The 13,438-nt window shown below is 42.2% G+C and overlaps 1 protein-coding gene across 1 annotated transcript in view; it reads left to right on the top strand.

Annotated features, from left to right (window-relative positions):
• The first annotated feature begins 2,982 nt into the window (after positions 1–2,982).
• The window catches only part of haspin (histone H3 associated protein kinase), a 79,633-nt gene continuing 69,177 nt past the window's right edge, over positions 2,983–13,438 (top strand). Inside the window, exon 1 of the mRNA XM_072254396.1 lies at positions 2,983–3,515. Within this exon, the coding sequence (XP_072110497.1) occupies positions 2,983–3,515 (533 nt within the window). The remainder of the gene's footprint in view (positions 3,516–13,438) is intronic.

Raw genomic sequence — 13,438 nt, 5'->3', positions numbered from 1 at the left:
CACCAAGGAATTTAAAGTTGCTGACCCTCTCCACCTCTGATCCCTTGTTGAGGACTGGCTCATGGATCTCTGGTTTCCTCTTCCTGAAGTGAATTATCTTAGTCTTGCTGACATTGAGTAAGAGACTGTTGCTATGGCACCACTCAGCCAGAATGTCAATATCTCTGCTCTATGCTGATTGTCACCACTTTTGTTTTGGCCTATGACAGTGCTGTCATCAGTAAACTAAATATGGCATTGGAGCTGTGCTTAGCCACATAGTCATAAGTGTAAAGCGAGTAGAGCAGGGGCCCAAGAACACAGCCTTGTGGTGCACCTTTGCTGAAGGAGATTGTGAAGGAGATGTTGTTGCCAATCCAAACTGACTGGGGTCTGCAAGTGAGAAAAAATCGAAGATCCAATTACGCAAGGAGGTATTGAGGCCTGGTCTTGAATCTTACTGGTGAGAAGCCCAACCCCCTCCACACCCACGAGGTAGTGATAATCAGGCATAGTATAAATTTGAAAATTAGAGGTGCAAGTATCAGAATAATCATGGAGCACTCATTTCAGAGATTTATAAGGATTTTGTCAGTGCTATAAGTAAAGATCTCAAATTAATGATGAGGCTATTTGCATCTCAAATGATGGGAAATTAATTCATTAACATGGGCAGACCATATCAGGAAAGTTGAGGAGAAATGTAAAAAAGTAATAAATGTGATGAGATGTTTGACTGGTAGGGAATGGGGAGCAAGTTGTTCAGCTTTGAAGAGAATGTATGTGGCTTCAGTGAGATCTGTATTGGATTATGGAAATATAGTATATGGATCAGCAGCTAGGTCTCTTATAAGGAAACTGGATGTGATTCAGGCTCAGGCCTTGAGAGTGTGCAGTGGGGCTTTTAAAACGTCACCAGTGTCAGCCCTACAGGTAGAAATGGGAATAATGCCTTTGGAACTAAGAAGGATGCAACTGATGGCAAACTACTGGGCTAACTTGCAGGGGCACAATGATTCTCACCCTACTAAAGGAGTGTTGCAGGAGTGCTGGGAAAATGGGAGGTTTCAGAGGGATACCTTTAGTCGGGTAGGGAATGATATCGCGAAAGAATGTGAAGTATTTGATCTGAGGATAAGTCCTTCAGTAGTTTATCCGGTTGTAGCTCCATGGAAGCTTGTATGGCCGGACATAGACTGGCATTTGTTAGAGGTAAAAAGGAAAGAAAGATATAAAACAGATTTGGTAAATGCATTTAACTATCATGTGATGGAAAAGTATAGTGATTATACTCACATTTATACGGATGGTGCGAAGGAACCTGAAACAGGAGTGACAGGGTTTGGGGTGGTAATACCAGCAAAAGAAATTGGAATCAGCAGAAGAACATCTAATAAGTTAGGGGTGTTTACAGTGGAGATGCTGGCAGTGTTGGTTGTGTTGCAATGGGTGCAGAAAGCCAGACAAGCCAAAGCATTGATATGTTCAGATTCATCCTCAGTTCTAGCAAGTTTAAGGTCTTTTCACACAAACAGTCGGCAAGAGGTACTTTATGAAGTCCTTCAGTTAGTTACAAGAATTGCAAATCAGGGAGGTCAGGTAAAGTTTCTATGGGTTCCAGCACATGTAGGAGTGAAGGGGAATGAGAGGGTGGATGAGTTGGCAAAGAGGGCGTTAAGGAAAGAAAATGTGGAAATGCACATTAGTATCAGTAAAGCAGAGGTTAAGTGTGTAATCTGGGAAAAAGTCAACCGAATGTGGCAAGAAAGATGGGACAGGGAGGGGAAAGGGAGGCATTTATATCAAATACAAAAGAGTGTTGCAGTTACTAGGGTAGGTAATGGAAACAGAAGAGAGGAAATTGTGTGGACTAGGTTAAGGCTGGGGCATTGTGCATTAAACAAAATATTGAAATTGATAGGGAAACACCAGACAGGATTGTGTGAGGAATATCAGGAAGAGGAGTCAGTAGAACATGTAGTTTTGTGTTGCAGGAAGTATGGGATACAGAGAGAGATGATGAGAAATAAATTAAGGGAGTTGGGGATGCAGGAATTCACATTAAAAGGGTTGCTGGGCATGGGTGAGAGAGCACAAGTCTGGGTATTTTTAGCGTTTTAAAGGGGGACAGGGTTTTTTTTTATAGAATATGACGAATAAACAGGAATAGGATACTAAGATGGTCAAAGATGGGAGGGTGAAGTGTAGGTTTGTATCTGTGTGTGTGTGTGTGTGTGTGTGTGTGTGTGATTGGGTGAAGGGATTTAGAATGTATGTCTAGTGCACATCTGGAGCAGAGGGTGGCGGTAATGCACCATTAAGCTGGTTGCCAACCGCCGTAAAACAAGATACAGACAGACAGACAGACACTTTGGGGGTGGTGAATCCTCAGAAATCCAAGAGGGCTGCTGAGGCTCAGTCAATTATTGCGTTCAAAACAGAGACGGGTAGGTTCCTAACTATTATATGAACTAATGATACAGGTGTAGAGCAGAAAAATAGTGTTAAGGCAAAAGATTAGCAAGAGTCTGTTTAAAGTTGGAACAGGCTTGAAGGGTCATATGGTCTACTTCAGCGCGCAATCCCTATGTTCTCATGGACAATTATATTCTCTTGGCAAAGACGGGAAATACAGTACGGCGTTACAGGCGAAGTTTGAGACTCAGTGTCCCGCTGGTTACTGGACTAGTCATTTAGGCAAATGAGCACGCCTTCAACAAGACACAAGTCCTGATGGGGAGTTTCGGCCCAAAACTGTTTATTCGCCTCTTTAGATGCTGCCTGACTCCAGCATCTTACGTGCGTTGTTCAAGATTTCCATCACCTGTATAACCCCTCGGATAAATGATTCAGAAATGCAATCGAACCGTCGCCACGTAACATCTTGGGAATTTAAGTTCAATGTATTAAATTTGGAATGAAACCCCTTAAGTGTTGTAACACTATTACAGTACCGATATTAGGGACCCGTCGGTTTATAAGTGTTTCCACACTCAAGTGTAAATGCAACGTAGCCGCCGCAACATCAGGCAGGAATCCGAATTCAGTTTTCAAACTGCATTCAAGAAACGTCTTCCGACATCCAATCAGAGCGCGAAGCGGAACCACGCGCTGTCCAATCAGAGAGAGAAGCGGTACCACCAGCTGTCCAATCAGAGAGAGAAGCGGTACCACCAGCTGTCCAATCAGAAAGCAAAGCGGCACCACCAGCTGTCCAATCAGACGAGGGGAAATTCAAACGGCGGGGCGGTTAATGGCTTGGTTTGCTCGCTTTCCACCCATGTCAGCGGTGTTTCCGACGTCTACTCGCCCGTCTACCGCAGCAGAATGGTGAGGAAGCAGCCGCAAGGTGGTCGTCTGGGTGTGGTGCGGACTTACGGTAAATACGGTACTCGGACGGTGAATGGCCCCAAGTGGCTGAGTCCAGAAGTGGGCCTGAAGCACCTCTTCTCGTCGTCAGAGTCCGCGAACGCATCGTCCTCGCTGTCTCCGAAGACGGACACCAGTGACGAGTCCTTTGTCGTAGGCAGAAAAAGGTGCCTGCCTCCGCTAAGTTGTAGTTGTTTTGTCTTGGGAGGTTCGTGGGGATGGTTTTGGGGACAGAGAGGGGAGTTAGATTAGGGTTCGGGTTCAGGACCAGGGACGTGGGTGAATTAGGCAATTGTACTGTTAAAAGTTTCCGTTCCGCCAGCCAAGGAAGTTCTATGTTCTGCCAAGGAGGTCCCTTGAGTCCCTTTCTGGAACAGCACTTGCACTCGGCGCATCAGGACACAATAATCCCTTTGTATTTACGTCAATCTACAACATAATGTATCTTCCTGTCATTGTTCATTCGCTCCTTTCTCCTTGATGTTTAGTTTTCCGTCTCTGCTACTTCCTGTACGTGCCTCTGCGTTGCTGCATGTACAATCATATCATCATCATCATCATCATCATCATCAGGTGCCATGCCCAGTTTGAGTTTTGACTGCCATGGCCCACACACTCCTGTTTCCGGTCAAGTGGATCAATTCATTGGTATTCATTTCCAATACTCTGGCTGCTGTCTCTATCATCATTTGTCTTTCTTTTCCGCTTGCTTTCTTCCCTTCAATCTTTCCCATAATTACCGTGCATTCTAACTCCTCTTTCCTAATCACATGTCCAATGAAGTTACATTGCTTTTTCATGATCTCATACAATCATATAAACAGCCATTTCCAAAACATCCCTCTTCAAGACACTATTCTAGCTGTCTGGTACAGCAACCAAACGACATACCACATGGTATATACTGTTCCTCACGTACATTTTCCCTTTAAACAAAACCGTACAGATCATGAAATATATAGTGGCAAATTCGTCAGTATATAGTGGTTCTTCATCACACGCTGCTCCACTAATCTTCCAACTATCCACTAAAAGTACAAATAATCCTTACACATTTTATTCTGCAATTGTTGAACATAATTGTGATCTTAACTTTGATTACAATATATGAGGGGTGATTGATAAGTTCATGGCCTAAGGTAGAAGGAGTCAATTTTAGAAAACCTAGCACATTTATTTTTCAACATAGTCCCCTCCTACATTTACACACTCAGTCCAGTGGTCGTGGAGCATACGGATCCCTTCTTTGTAGAAGTAGGCATCTTGGACCTCTACATCTAAGTTTGTGGCCTAAGGTAGAAGGAGATGAGTTATACAGCTCTCGTTACATGAACGTTCAGTTCAACTCTTTGAGTGATTATGCAGAAAGTTTGAAGTTAATAACTCACCTCTATCATCCCTGCTGTGGACCACTTCTACAAAGAAGGGATCCGTATGCTCCACGACCTTTAGACTAAGTGTGTAAGTGTAGGAGGGGACTATGTTGAAAAATAAATGTGCTAAGTTTTCTAAAATTGACTCCTTCTACTTTAGGTCACGAACATATCAGTCACCCCTCATATATTGTATACCTCGTGTAGAATATATACTGGATTATTGCATGGATATCGCCTGTATGCACTAAAATATCCTGGACATCATAGAATTTCATAAGCTATCAATAACGACAATAGATAAATATTTTGTATTTGTTATGCACTAATGTTCCAGCAATCTCTGATGGTTATGTTTTAAAACTCTCCATTTTTGCTTTCATACCTAGTATACTGATATGCTCTGAATATTGTATCTTTCCTCTTCACTGTGAGGGTCTTGTTTTTTGACTTCTCCAGTGCATTCAACACCATCCGTCCTGCCCTGCTGGGGGAGAAGCTGACAGCAATGCAGGTGGATGCTCCCCTGGTGTCATGGATTCTTGATTACCTGACCGGCAGACCACAGTACGTGCGCTTGCAACACTGTTTGTCCGACAGAGTGATCAGCAGCACTGGGGCTCCACAGGGGACTGTCTTGTCTCCCTTTCTCCTCACCATTTACACCTCGGACTTCAACTACTGCACAGAGTCTTGTCATCTTCAGAATGACGAGTCTTGTCATCTTTTCGGATGACTCTGCCATAGTTCGATGCATCAGCAAGGGAGATGAGGTTGAGTACAGGGCTACTGTAGGAAAGTTTGTCACATGGTGTGAGCAGAACTATCTGCAGCTTAATGTGAAAAAGACTAAGGAGCTGGTGGTAGACCCAAGGAGAGCTAAGGTACCAGTGACCCCTGTTTCCATCCAGGGGGTCAGTGTGGACATGGTGGAGGATTACAAATACCTGGGGATACGAATTGACAATAAACTGGACTGGTCAAAGAACACTGAGGCTGTCTACAAGAAGGGTCAGAGCCGTCTCTATTTCCTGAGGAGACTGAGGTCTTTTAACATCTGCCGGACGATGCTGAGGATGTTCTACGAGTCTGTGGTGGCCAGTGTTATCATGTTTGCTGTTGTGTGCTGGGGCAGCAGGCTGAGGGTAGCAGACACCAACAGAATCAACAAACTTATTCGTAAGGCCAGTGATGTTGTAGGGATGGAACTGGACTCTCTGACGGTGGTGTCTGAAAAGAGGATGCTGTCTAAGTTGCATGCCATCTTAGTCAATGTCTCCCATCAACTACATAATGTACTGGTTGGGCACAGGAGTACATTCAGCCAGAGACTCATTCCTCCGAGATGCAACACAGAGCGTCATAGGAAGTCATTCCTGCCTGTGGCCATCAAACTTTACAACTCCTCCCTTGGAAGGTCAGACACCCTGTGCCGATAGGCTGGTCCTGGATTTATTTCATAATTTACTGACATAATTTACATATTACTATTTAACTATTTATGGTTCTATGACTATTTATTATTTATGGTGCAACTGTAACGAAAACCAATTTCCCCCTGGGATCAATAAAGTATGACTATGACACTTCTTCCCCTTTTTCAGTTGTTTTAGAAGTTATCTTCTCTTTCTAGATCATCTTCAAGGATTTGAACTGATATGAAGTTGGTCTGCTAGAATGTATTGGCCTGGCATTAATAAGCCATGACTGGTGTCCTAGCCAATAATATATTAAAATAATTGGGCTCAGAATACATGCACTCTTAGGACACAAACATATTTTTATTTTGTGTACAAGAAAAACAGTATAACCCCTGTCATCTGCTCTGTTCTGAAGGCTGAACAAAAAACTACTACTTTCATAAATAATTGGCATTTTAGTTACTGTACTGAGTATTTGGTAAATTAAATTTGGAACATTTCGTAAATGTTTGAATTTCTTACTTGCAAGATCAATTACCATTCACAGTGCAGGTGTTGAAAGTCAATTGAAACTACAAACTGTTAGCTGATGACACTTTGAACTTAATAAAGCAATTGTCCTTTAGTTGTTTAGTGTATTTCACATTCTTCCATTATTCTTATTTTGTTGATCTCTGGCACCCTCACAGAGGTTGCCAACCTGGAATGCATGGACCCCTTGCTTAATGGTATTCCATGGCGTATAAAAAATGTTGGGACATATCTTCCCTGCAGAGTCTACAGGGAAGCTATGTTCTTGGTTAATTACACACTGCCAACAGACCTTCTCACCTACCTGGCTGCAGTAAGCAAGATAGGCTCCAAGTGGACTCGCTTCAGAGGTCTCTCTTGCCTGGGCTGACTACATATTGCAGCAGTCAGTTTCTCTGGATGTTGTCTTTAACCCTTGCCTTACTGCAACTTCCATGCTGCTAAACATCGTTAAGGATCTTCAGAATTTGGGCACTGCCTCTGTGTTGCAGTGTAGCCCCTTTTTAAAACATCCAACTCAATCTATGCTTGATTCCATCTATTTAGCTGTTCTGTAAGTAGTGGTACAGTGGATTTTTGTCTTTTTCCTGGAACGTGTAATTTTTGTTATATGCCTTCAGTCTAATTGTAACATTTGTGTCCTGAGGGAGTGTTTGCCTCATTAATTTAGGAAATAGAGGCAGGATTAGGCTATTATCTCTATATCACTTTCCCTGGGGTCAACCATGTGCTGAATCTGTAATCTCCCACATTGTTTGTAATTTTTTTGTTGTATTTAAAATTTATGAACTGACTCTCTCATGATCAGCTGAATTACAGACTTGTCCTCCAATTTTCTGACTAGCTTGTTCTCTCCAGTTCTGTTGTACTTCTGGAGACACAAGAGACTACAGATGCTGGAATCTGTTGGAAGAATTTAGAAGAAAAGATCTGCAGGTGCTGGAAATCCAAGCAACAAATATAAAATAATGGAGGAACTCAGCAGGCCAGCAGCATCTATGGGAAAAAAAGTACAGTCAAAGTTTTGGACCAAGTCCTGCCAAAGGGTCTCAGCCCAAAAATTCAACTGCTTTTTTCTATAAGTGCTGCCTGGCCTGCTGAGTTCCTCCAGCATTTTGTGTTTGTTGGAAGAACTTGTTGAGTCAAAGCACATTTTTGTGAGGAAAGGAATTGTCTCCTTGATATGACCCGCCTTTTTGCCTACTCCTCTTATCATGGACATCTCTCCTCTGTATTCGGTGACCTGATGCATGGTTTCAATGATGTAAATTCCTTTCCTCCCACAGATTCTGCGCTGCTGGATGAGTTCTTCTGTGTCTATTCCTCCATCTGCTTAAGATATCTTCTGGCCCAGGAATACGTTGCCTTCATGATACTTACGTGCTTACCATTGCGTTGCTCCATCTCAGTAGAAAATAGTTGACATATCTTGGATATTACAGACTGTTGTTATATTATTATACTCAATCAACAAAGTGGCCCATTGCTTATACTCCATGGAGACAGAATATGTTCCTTTAAGCTTTCTCATTTCAACCTGATTATTGTATGTGTTTCTGCCGCATGCATGGTTCTCCAGTGGAACTGTTTCCTTGTGTCTGAGCTATGCAGGAGCTATCATCTTTACTGGATATGAATTTCATATGTGACCATGCAATATACTACATTTGTATATACTGCATTTGTTTGATGGGTAACTTGAGTGGGCATTCTGTGGATGGTGTTTCCTATAATGTCTGCAGTGAGCTCTCTGTTTCTCTCCATGTAATTAACCTGCAAGGAAGAGAACTAAGCTGTCACTACATCTGTGGGATCGTTACCTGCTTGCACCTTGCAAATGGCCTGAATGAAAGAACCTCACATCTTTAATCTCCATCTCTCTACTGATGGATATTATTTTTTCCCTTGAAGGTGAAGTCTATCACTTTGTCTGAATTCTTTCCCCTGCCATCATGTAAGTATAAAGATGCCTGGTCTAGGATGGTCTTGAGATTTCCCCCCTTTTTTCTCCTAGTGTCTGTGGGCTGATCCACACTCTCCATCTGTTTCCTGTTGTTCCTTTGTTGTATATTGCAATGTTCAAATCTCTGGCACAACCAAGGTTCACCCAGCTCTATCAAGTAGCAACATTCCAAACTCAACATTTGTGTGGTTTCCTTTATGTTTCTTTAGTTTGCTATTTGCATAAGTAGATTAACATGTAGAGTATTCTTAATTGAAGGTGGTAACTTAATAATGTTTAGTACAACGATGCATTAGAGATGTACTACGTGGTACATCTTGAAGGTGTAAACTTACACTTTGTCTTGAACCTTTCTCAAAATTTCCTAAGCCCCTTTTTTTGATGTTACTGAGGAGCTATGGAAATTCGAGGAAGGGAACATGAAGCAGGTTAAGAATTCTTTCAAAAAAAAAGCACCAAGTTTTGTCAATGTAGAAGAGAGTGACAAGTGTTGGTGTTAGGTAAACCTTTAATGCACTTCTCACCAGAGTTCCTCATTCTATTCGCTGTAAATTTGAGGTCACCCAAAATTCTGCTGCCCAAATCCAAATCTGGATCCTTTTGCTTGCAGATCTATGCTAGCTTCTGGTCAACCAAAGCTTTTTTCCAAAAAAATGCTTTTGGCTGTTCCCTTCCCAAATGTCATACTCTCTTTAAGCTTTATAAACCCTTGACTTAACTCTGATTCACCAATTTTGTCCTCATAACTCTTAATTTAATTTCTCTCCCATTGGTAGCTGTATTTCTGACTGCTCAGATCCCAAATCTTAGAATTGATCCTTAAATCTCTCTGCTTTTATACCTCTCATGAAGAAGCTTCTTTTTAGTTCATCTCTTGATCAAACTGGAGGACATCTTTACCATGTATGGCTGGTATAACATTTTAATGCTATTTGGCTTATTTTTTAAATTACTGCAGTATAATCTGGTTGTGCAGGGGGGTTGTAAACAAATTCGTGCAATTAGAGATTGGTCGGTACCTTTGGGCATCACTGAGTCATGGCTGAAAGAAGGGTATGGTTGAGAGCTTAACATCGAAGAATATTGAACGTTTGTGGGTGGAGTTTAGAAATTGCATGGGTAAAAAAAAACATTGTGAATCATGTACAGGCCTCCAAATAGTAGCCAAGATGAGGGGTTGAGATTGCAAAGGGAGCTGGAAAAGGCATGTAATAAAAGTAATGACACAATTGTAATTGCCAGATGAAGTGGTAAATGCGGGCTCACTTTTAACATTTAAGAAAAACTTGGGCAGGTACATGGATGAGAGATGTATGGAGAGATATGGTCCACGTATGGGTCAGTGGGACTAGGCAGAAAAATGGTTCAGCACAGCCAAGAAGGGCCAAAAGGTCTGTTTCTGTGCTGTAATGGTCTATGTTCCATCAGCTTATATTTCTGTTTTATGGTTCATTTTTCAGAGCCATGTTTAATAAACTTTGGGGGAATTGTTTTGTCTCTCACTCAGCACAATGTCAGTTTAGGAGTGTTGAATGCTTACTGTTTCCTTTAAATATCAATAATGGAGTTAAAGATGACGCTACGAGTGACAGGAAGTTGTACTGTTGGATGATTTCTGTTTTAAGAGCTTGCTGCTATGCTCCCTGGCAGGTGTCTTGTTGTGGGTTGAGTGGGGGTAGGGGGAGGGTACTCCAATGCCGGTACTGTTTTAAGAACCCTTAGAAGTCCTTGTTATACAGGATTTATTTCTGCCCTGTTTCTTTGTTTTACATTTTTGCCTCAGAGCTGATACCAGAAATCTTGATACCACTTATGCCTATCTCTTTTAAAGGAGAATGGTTAGTCCATTAAATGTTGTAAGCTGGAATGTCAAGGGGCTGAATCACCCTGTTAAAAGGAGGAAGGTGTTCTCACATCTCGAACAGTTTAATAATAATCCTGACGAAGGGTCTCAGCCCGAAACGTCGACTGTACCTCTTTCTAGAGATGCTGCCTGGCCTGCTGCGTTCACCAGCAATTTTTATGTGTGTTGCTTGAATTCCCAGCATCTGCAGATTTCCTCGTGTTTGCATGTTTAATACAGCAATTGCATTTCTACAAGAAACACATGCGCAATTCTGACAATTCCTGTCTTATGTCACGATGGGCGGGGCAGCACTTCCACTCCACTTTTCAGGCTAAAGCGGGGGGGGGGGGGGTGGTTCTCAATTCTCATAAATCAAAACATTCCTTTTGAGCTCCACAATACAACATAAGATACAAACAGCTGTTTTGTCATTATCTCAGGGAAATTATATAATACATTGGTAGAGTTGAACATTTTTATTCTGCGCTGTCTGATCTGAGTTCATACTCTCTCATACTGGGTGGAGACTTCAACTGTTGGTCAGATCCAGTGCTGGATTGATCGTCTCCTATTCCCAGAGTACTAAGCAAATCGCCTCATTAATTCAGTCCTTCCTCTCTAACTATGGCATCTCTGATTAGTGCTTTCTCCACCAAATAAGAGAGAATGTTCTTTCTTCTCACACGTCCATCACACCTTTTCTAGAATTGACTACTTTCTAATTGATTACCAGCTGATTCCATCGGTCCGTTCCTGTGTTTATCAGAGTATAGTGATATCAGACCATGTACCGGCTGTTCTGTCTATAATTCTTCCTGGCCTTTCTCAAATAAACAAGCATTCGCGTTTTAATTCAACCTTACTGTCAGATAATGAGTTTGTAAAATTTATGGAGGACCAGATAATCTTTTTCCTTAATACCAATACGTCACCTGAAACCTCAAGCCTGGTTGTTTGGGATGCTTTGTAAGCATACCTCAGGGGTCAAATAATTTCCTACACTGCGAACATGAAAAGAAAGACCCATAAAAAATGACTAGATATGGCCAATCAAATTAAAGAAATAGACCAACAATATGCTCAAATTAAAAATCCGGAGATGTACAAAAAATGAATGGAACTTCAAACTAAATTTGACCTTATTTCCACTCACCCAATTGAACGCCTACTTTTGAAGAGCAAGAGCCGGTTCTATATCCATAGTGTCAAATCTGGTAAATTTTTAGCCAACCAATTAAGGGGCCTCAAAGCCAAACAACACATTACAAAAATTCGAATGGAAAATGGAAGCCTCACCTCGAATCATTTGGAAATCAACGACACATTCAGGAATTTTTACTCCCGACTTTACACTTCTGAATCCCCAAATGATAACATTTCGGTCGAAAATTTTTTAAACAGCTTAAATATCCCACACTTTCTCCTGATCTCAAAATGAGACTGAATGAGCCAATGTCATGAGAGGAAATATCCTCAGCCATCTCATTACAGCAGACTGGTAAATCTCCAGGACCCGATGGGTTCCCTGTAGAATTTAAATCATTTTCGTCACTGCTCTTACCTCAACTAGCCTTGGTTCTATCTGGTTCGTTTAAGCAAGGTAAACTGCCAGCATCATTTAATGAGGCATGCATCATTCTTCTAGCAAAGAGAGGCAAAGATCCAACAGAGTGCTCCTCATACAGGCCAATCGCTCTGTTAAATGTCGATGTCAAAATCTTAGCTAAAGTTTTGGCCCGTAGACTGGAGAACATCCTACCCTCAATTATTTCTGAAGACCAAACCAGTTTTGTCAAAAACAGCCTCCACTTTTTTAACATACGCCGTCTATTAAATATTTTATATTCACCTTCAGCTGGGATCCCTGAATGTGTCATCTCCTTAGACGCAGAGAAAGCGTTCGACTGTGTTTGCTGTTTTAGAAAAATTTGATTTTTAGACCAAGTTTTATCACGTGGATTAAACTCGTAGAACATCCTCAGCATCGTCCGACAGATGTTAAAGGACCTCAGTCTCCTCTATTTCCTGAGGAGACTGAAGTCCTTTAACATCTGCCGGACGATGCTGAGGATGTTCTACGAGTCTGTAGTGGCCAGTACGATCCTGTTTGCTGTTGTGTGCTGGGGCAGCAGGCTGAGGGTAGCAGACACCAATAGAATCAACAGACTCATTCGTAAGGCCAGTGATGTTGTGGGGATGGAACTGGACTCTCTCACGGTGGTGTCTGAAAAGAGGATGCTGTCCAATTTGCATGCTATCTTGGACAATGTCTCCCATCCACTACATACTGTGCCACACGACAGTGAGTAGGAATGCGATGAGGTGGAGGATAAATGCGTGGCTGAGGGATTGGAGCAGGGGGCAGGGATTCAAGTTTTTGGATCATTGGGACCTCTTTTGGCGCCGGCATGACCTGTACAAAAAGGACGGGTTGCACTTGAATCCTAGGGGGACCAATATCCTGGCAGGGAGATTAGCGGGGGCTACTGAGGTGACTTTAAACTAAAATGGTTGGGGGGTGGGAATCAAATTAAAGAGGCTAGGCGTGAGGAGGTTAGTTCACTACAGGGGAATGGGAACCAGTGCAGAGAGGCAGAGGGGTGTAAAGTGAGGGTAGAAACAAAAAGTACTATGGAGAAAAGTAAAAGTGGCAGGCCGACAAATCCAGGGCAAGCATTAAAAAGGGCCACTTTTCAGCATAATTGTATAAGGGCTAAGAGAGTTGTAAAAGAGCGCCTGAAGGCTTTGTGTGTCAATGCAAGGAGCATTCGTAATAAGGTGGATGAATTGAAAGTGCAGATTGTTATTAATGATTATGATATAGTTGGGATCACAGAGACATGGCTCCAGGGTGACCAGGGATGGGAGCTCAACGTTCAGGGATATTCAATATTTAGGAGGGATAGACATGAAGGAAGGGGAGGTGGGGTGGTGTTGCTGGTTAAAGAAGAGATTA

The sequence above is a fragment of the Mobula birostris genome, chromosome 3, assembly GCF_030028105.1.
Source record: "Mobula birostris isolate sMobBir1 chromosome 3, sMobBir1.hap1, whole genome shotgun sequence".
Classification (NCBI taxonomy): Eukaryota; Metazoa; Chordata; class Chondrichthyes; order Myliobatiformes; family Myliobatidae; genus Mobula; species Mobula birostris.
Note: the sequence above shows the minus strand (reverse complement) of the source record. Positions and strands in the feature narration are given on the sequence as shown.